The sequence below is a fragment of the Lepidochelys kempii genome, chromosome 1, assembly GCF_965140285.1.
Source record: "Lepidochelys kempii isolate rLepKem1 chromosome 1, rLepKem1.hap1, whole genome shotgun sequence".
NCBI classification, from domain to species: Eukaryota; Metazoa; Chordata; order Testudines; family Cheloniidae; genus Lepidochelys; species Lepidochelys kempii.
The window spans coordinates 6,141,090-6,147,408 of record NC_136380.1 but is presented as its reverse complement, the minus strand read 5'-3'; the positions used below and the strand labels follow the sequence as shown (position 1 = coordinate 6,147,408).

At 45.5% G+C, this 6,319-nt stretch overlaps 1 protein-coding gene across 1 annotated transcript; it reads left to right on the top strand.

The window, feature by feature from the left end:
* The first annotated feature begins 4,812 nt into the window (after positions 1-4,812).
* LOC140918300 (olfactory receptor 51G2) lies at positions 4,813-5,748 on the top strand. Its single transcript, XM_073362392.1, has one exon. It carries the CDS (start codon positions 4,813-4,815, stop codon positions 5,746-5,748), a length of 936 nt encoding a protein of 311 aa, XP_073218493.1.
* The last annotated feature ends 571 nt before the right edge of the window (positions 5,749-6,319 follow it).

Here is a 6,319-nt window from a genome sequence, read left to right as displayed (position 1 = left end):
AACTGAGATTTTATTGGGAGTCTCGCACTATTTCCTGTCTTTCTTAGAGCCCCAACTTCTGGAAGCTGGACACCATGCAGGAATCTCAGCTTTCAGTTTTCCTAAGAATTTAAAAAACAAAATAGTTGAAGAAAAGATAGAAACCCTTAATCAATTGCACCCCAAAAGGCTGAGAAACCACAGACACATGAAAACAAACCCCACATTAGCGTATTTTTAAATCCCATTATTATAAATCCAATTGCATCATTTTTGAGGGTGTGACTCGTACTTGTTGAATGGGGCTTGGCGATACTGTGTACCTAATTCAAAAGATCTGAAGAGCAAGCAGCTTAGCTAGTTGGTCCCTAGTGTGTAGCGGTGCATGGGATTCTTCTGTCCTAAGTGCAGGACTCTGCACTTGTCCTTGTTGAACCTCATCAGATTTCTTTTGGCCCAATCCTCCAAATTTGTCTAGGTCACTCTGGACCCTATCCTTACCCTCCAGCATATCTACCTCTCCCCACAGCTTAATGTCATCTGCAAACTTGCTGAGGGTGCAATCTATCCCAGTGTTGGATAGATAGGCAAAGAGTGTTTGTTTACAGAGCTGACATTTTGGATCCCCAAGAGAAATTGGAGGCTTTTCATCTTCCTCTCCCTTGCAACATAAATGAAGGTTGCACCAACTGAGTTTATGGCTTCACTCTGTATATGGGAAGGTAGAAACCTCCCACTAAGATATTGTGCACATCAGATCCTCTAACCAGCCTCCCCATCTCTGTACAGCCCCCTCCACCTTGTAAAACATCCCTTCACCAGATCCCGTGGGCAGTGGCTACTGTGACAGGCCCAGGTAGCACATCTCTGATGAATCTGTGCTAGCAGGGAGCTGGAGAGGGTCCTAGAGCAGGTATAGAGGCCCAGAGATTATGGGAGTGGGGCCTAGCTTCCAGTGGATCACTGAGATCTGTGCATAACTTTGAGGATCCTTGGATCCTGAGTCCCCCTTTTCATTTTTCAGGGAGAAGGGAAGGGACCTCCCCTCCTGGAATGATCTAAGATAAAATTCCTTGTGGAATCTCCCTTCCCTGGCTGCACGCTGGGTTTGTAATGCAGAAAAGTGGCTGCTCAGAAAAATCTGGTCTATTATTATTATTATTTTATTATATTTTATTTTATTTTATTTCAGCAAGATCACAGCTCTGACATCAATACCGTTAGCACTCGGCCACCCTCAAGGTAGCCATGTGACTAATCAGAACCACAGGAACATTGATGACAAGCCCAGATTCCTGGACTAGACCCTGCAGCAGGGCTTGTGCAGCAGAACAGTTGGGCAGCATCCCCACACGTCCCTTGTTAATGCCCTCCTGAAGTTTGCATTGGCCGTGGCGGGGTTAAATCTAGTGCACATTAAGCCAAGCAGATGAGGTTCCCTGATGGCCAAGTGGCCCCCAAGGGAAGGTGCGAGCATGATTCATAAAGACACCTGCCTCCCTGTTTGAATAGATACTGTCAGCTGCCTGTGCAAGCTCTCCGATGGCTCCTTTTCATTTACCGTGAAGACTTGTGGTGTCAGCAGCTCCCCTTCTAGGAGGAACTGGGTACGTTGGCAGGTTTCATTATCTTTAAAATGCAAAGTGAAGGGGAAAGGCTGGAAGCTGTTTCAATTGGCAGATGTTCTGTGCAGCGGCAAAGAACTCAGCTGGGCTCTCTGAGTGACTCAGTGATGGGGTTGGAGGGCAGGCAGCTCTAGGTACCTTGGGAAACTCCTCTACATCTGCCCGGAGTCCATGGTGGGTTATTCAAGCTACACAGAAATCTGAGATTCAACGTGAGGACGGAGTGTTAGAACCCCTATGCCCCAAGTCAGGACTTCTCAAGGGGTCCCTTTTCTAGAGTTGCTGTGTGCTGTAGGCCTGATCCTACCAAGGGTATGCGCTAGGAGTCCCCCCGGAATATCCCAATTTGCCTCAGTTTTATATGCTCTTGGAAATTTAGTCAGCAAATAAATTGTCTAAGTTTTTATTCTCTGGCTTGATTGTGAACACAGGAATTCAGAGCTATGTTACTCTGTGGTAACAGGCACCATAGGGCATATTTCTGTTTCCTGACTGGCTGAGGGCTCCAGAATTTCTTTCCTGTAGATACCCCTCAGAGTTACAGGACTATCTGCATTTCTGCGCCATCTCTGGTCTCCGAGTTCCAAATGTCAGGCCTTGTACCCTGCCCTCTTATAGGCTATAATCCCAGGATCCTCCCACCCTCGGACTGACCCTGGGCTACAGCATACTTTGGTTAGAGCAGGTCTGAGAGGGTTTGACACCTGTGGTTCTTTTGTCTGGGAGTCTGTGAGCAGTGATGAGACGAGTGACCAGTCAGCCTTCTTGAACCAAAATACTGTTTAACCTGAACAGCAGGAAAACGACTAACATGGGAGAATAAGAGAATTTTCAGCCAACAGTCTGTGCACATCTCTGACCCCAAGCCCTCCAACTCTGACAGGGACCCTGGCAGGCTGAAGGCCGACAGACTTCCCCAGTGGTGTCTGTGTCTGTCAGTCTGAAGAGCTTCTCAGCAACAGCTGCCCCACCTCTGGGCAGACTACCAGTGCTGGCAAAACAGGCTGTGTAATGTGGCTGGAGCCTGGAAATAGGCTCTTCCCAGCTTGTAGCTCCGGTGTTGTCTCTCAAAATCCCTGAAGTGCTTGTTGAGAGATGTTTTTTCTTGAGCTGTTGCTTCCCTTCCTGCTTGTTTTCCAGCAGCCTGTGATTAAATTAAGAAGAACAAGACTGTGTTAAACCAATATAGCCATGGCATAATCATCCCAAGAGTTAACCCAATATAGTTAAACAGGAAACATCCCAAGAATTAAGTTTAACATACAGATTAACTATGGCAGCTCAGCTCCACATCTGACCCAATGCTGTTCCTGGGTGCTACGTATTTTATGAATACATGATAGAGACGGTCAGAGAGAGAAAGAGAGAGAGAACTCAATAGGCTATTTTAATGTGTGAGATGCAGTTCCATGAATACTCATGCATTTGACTTTGAAATCCACTTCCTGCAAACCCTCATGGTGCCTGAATAACAGGTGCTGGGGTTACTATGTACTAGAGAGTGAGAGCTCAGGGAATGAATATTTTATATACTGACACCAATGCTTGTTACTATTCCGGATATAGACTACCATCCTACAGAACAGAACCTGAGGAGAACTGGACACCTTTTGCATGCTAGACTTTTGTTTGCTGACAAACGATTGACTGAGGGCTGAAATCCTGCAATCTTTTCAGGTTTTGAAGAAATCCACATGACAGACGCTACATTTTAAGTAACATTATAACCTGAGAAATCATTTCTGAAAGAAGATCAGAGGGGAGAGAATGGGTTCACATGTGTGTATGAAAGTACAGATGTCTAAATGTTATGCCAAAACTTTTCATTATAATACAAATATTAGAAACCAAACTTTCATGACACTGTCTCTAACACTTACATTCAGGGTCAAGAACACAATCCCTCTTCAATATCTGTGCAAGATTTTCCAAAAAGTCATGAGGGAACTGAACCTCTGTTCTGTATTTCAGCACAATAGAGTTGAGGTTCAGGAAAGGGTAATAATGTTCAGGAAAGTGTAATAATGGTTGTATGTAATATACCCTCATAACCACTTACACGAGCATGGCTCAAGTAACTTGCACACTCAACCGGATATTAGTGCACACCTAGTGTTTTCACTATTCACCCATATGTGATGCTAATCCTACACTCGCCCAACTGAAGAAACTGTGTTAGCTTTTAACTTGCCAAATATCTATGGACCGTTGCATGGGGAGAGGATAAAGGCCTTCTGAGGATGAAGAGAAAGCTTTAGGATGATTGAACTCTCTGGATTCAGTCAACATAGGCCAGGCAAAAACTTCAGCTCCTCTTGGAGGGATTTTGGGGGGTCAGAGCATATCACTGGGAGCATTTGGTAAGGAAAAGATAACAGAGACCGGTCCTGATTGAATTTATACAGGTAAATCTGGAGCGATGCCATTAAAGACAATGTTATTAAATTAAGAACTTGTGCCTAAGAATGTATATCTCACGTACTGCAAAGAGGCAGTGGCTTAATTTGCACGCTCAGGAATGGAGAAAATAAAAAAAAGGATATATTATGAGGCAATGAAACATGTTTATAAATAGCTTCAGTGCAGGACAGATAAATACAATGACAGTTTAACCCATGCACTTGTTTACACACGTGTCATGATACAATTGCCCACACTCAGAAGTGGAGGGCCAGAAAGATTGTCTGTGGTAAAGTCGCAATTGTAAAATCACACAGCGCTCAAGTAGGCTGTGGAACTCCCAGTTAGAAGATATTAATGGGGCCAAGAGTTTAGCAGGATTCAAACAGGGACTGGATGTTTATATGGCTAACCAGAAAAAAAATAGAGCAGTAAGGAATGTTTCAAAACCTCTTGGATGGGCTCTAAACCTTCCTGATTGGCACTGCAAAATTTCTCTGGTTAGTGGGTGCAGGTTATTTCAAAGCTGCCTATTCCAGGGCATCTTACACTTCCTCCAAAGCATCTGGAACTGGCAACTGGATACTTGTTAAAATGGACTATGGGTCTGATCCACTCTGGCAATGCCTATCTTCCTATTTGTTGAGTAAATCGAAGACTATATTTTTGCTGATCTTCCTTGACCTCCTGGGAATCTCTAGACTTGCACTGAGAGCAGAAAGATGTCTCACTAAATATCATCTAGTCTCCTGTCTTTTTTCCTTTTAGGAAGGAAAGTTCAGAACTCCTCGGACCTGCCCAGGACATTATGTCCGCTGTCAATGACACCAAATTCAACGCTGCCGTGTTCCTTCTCGGCGGGATACCTGGGCAGGAAGACGTTCATCTGTGGATCTCCATCCCCTTCTGCTTAATGTATGTTATTTCCATAGTAGGAAATTCAGTCATTTTGTTCATTATAAAAACAGATCAAAGCCTCCATGAGCCCATGTACATTTTCCTTTCCACATTAGCCATCACAGACCTTGCCTTATCGATATCCACCATGCCGACAACACTCCGTATATACTTGTTTAACACTAGAGAGATCAGCCTCAATGCCTGTTTTGCCCAGCTGTTCTTCATTCACTCGTTTGAATGCATTGAATCCTCCGTGCTCCTGTTGATGGCCTTTGACCGCTTCATCGCGATCTGTGACCCGCTGAGATATGCTTCTATCTTAACCCTGCCAAGAATAGGCAAGATGGGACTGCTGTGTGTGCTAAGAGGGATGGCTGTAATGCTCCCACTCCCTTTTCTCCTTCAACAGTTCCGATATTGTCGATCCAATGTCCTCTCCCATTGCTACTGCATAAACCAGGACGTCATGAAGATTGCTTGTTCGGATATCAGAGTGAACAGCATCTATGGCTTGTCTGTTACACTCTTGACAGAGGGGCTGGACTCGCTGCTCATCTTTCTCTCTTATGTGATGATCCTCAAAACAGTGCTGAGCATCACGTCCCATGCAGAGTGCCTCAGGGCCCTGAACACCTGCGTCTCCCACCTCTGCGCTGTCCTGCTCTTCTACACACCAATGATCGGCCTGTCTGTGGTACACAGAAGAGGGGAGGGCTCTTTTCCTTTTCTTAAGATTATCCTGGGCTACATCTCCCTGCTTGTCCCACCCCTGATTAACCCAATTGTGTACAGTGTGAAAAGCAAACACCTTCGTGCGAGGATAATCAGGGTGTTCGTCAAGTGAAGTGTCAGTTCATCATCCAGCTCCAGTGTTGTTGACATGGGAGACGAAAAAAATGGGCCACCTATTCCATCCTGGACCCTTAAATCTAAAATGAAATGAGCTACTGATCTCCACTATGCAGAGACAGGTTCAGACAGGGTCTGAGGCCTGAAGCAATTGGAGAGAGGTTGGTGAGGGAGGACAGCGCACAGGGTGAAGGAGACCGAGGCAGGCAGCAGCATTTAAAAAGTGACTTTGTTTGTGGAGAGCCTGGGGAATGGTGGGATGTTGGCCCATAAAGAGCTTTATCGATGGCTGCTCCAGCCTTAGAGTTCCTCTCGATACAGTCAATAAAAAGAAGGGATGTGAGTGTTGTTTCCTATTACACCTGGCCTGTCACTGTCCCGTCTGTGGTTAAAAATTCACGGGCCATGAAAAACGGTGCAGAGGTGTTCTGCTGTCACAGTCCTGGCCCTTCCTGAGAGCTCTGGGTACTGTGTGATCTATGGGGGCTGCAGCAGCTGTGGACAGGGGCTATTCCAGGTGCACAGATACCCACTCTACCTCTATGCCCTCAGCCAGGTGTTTCTGA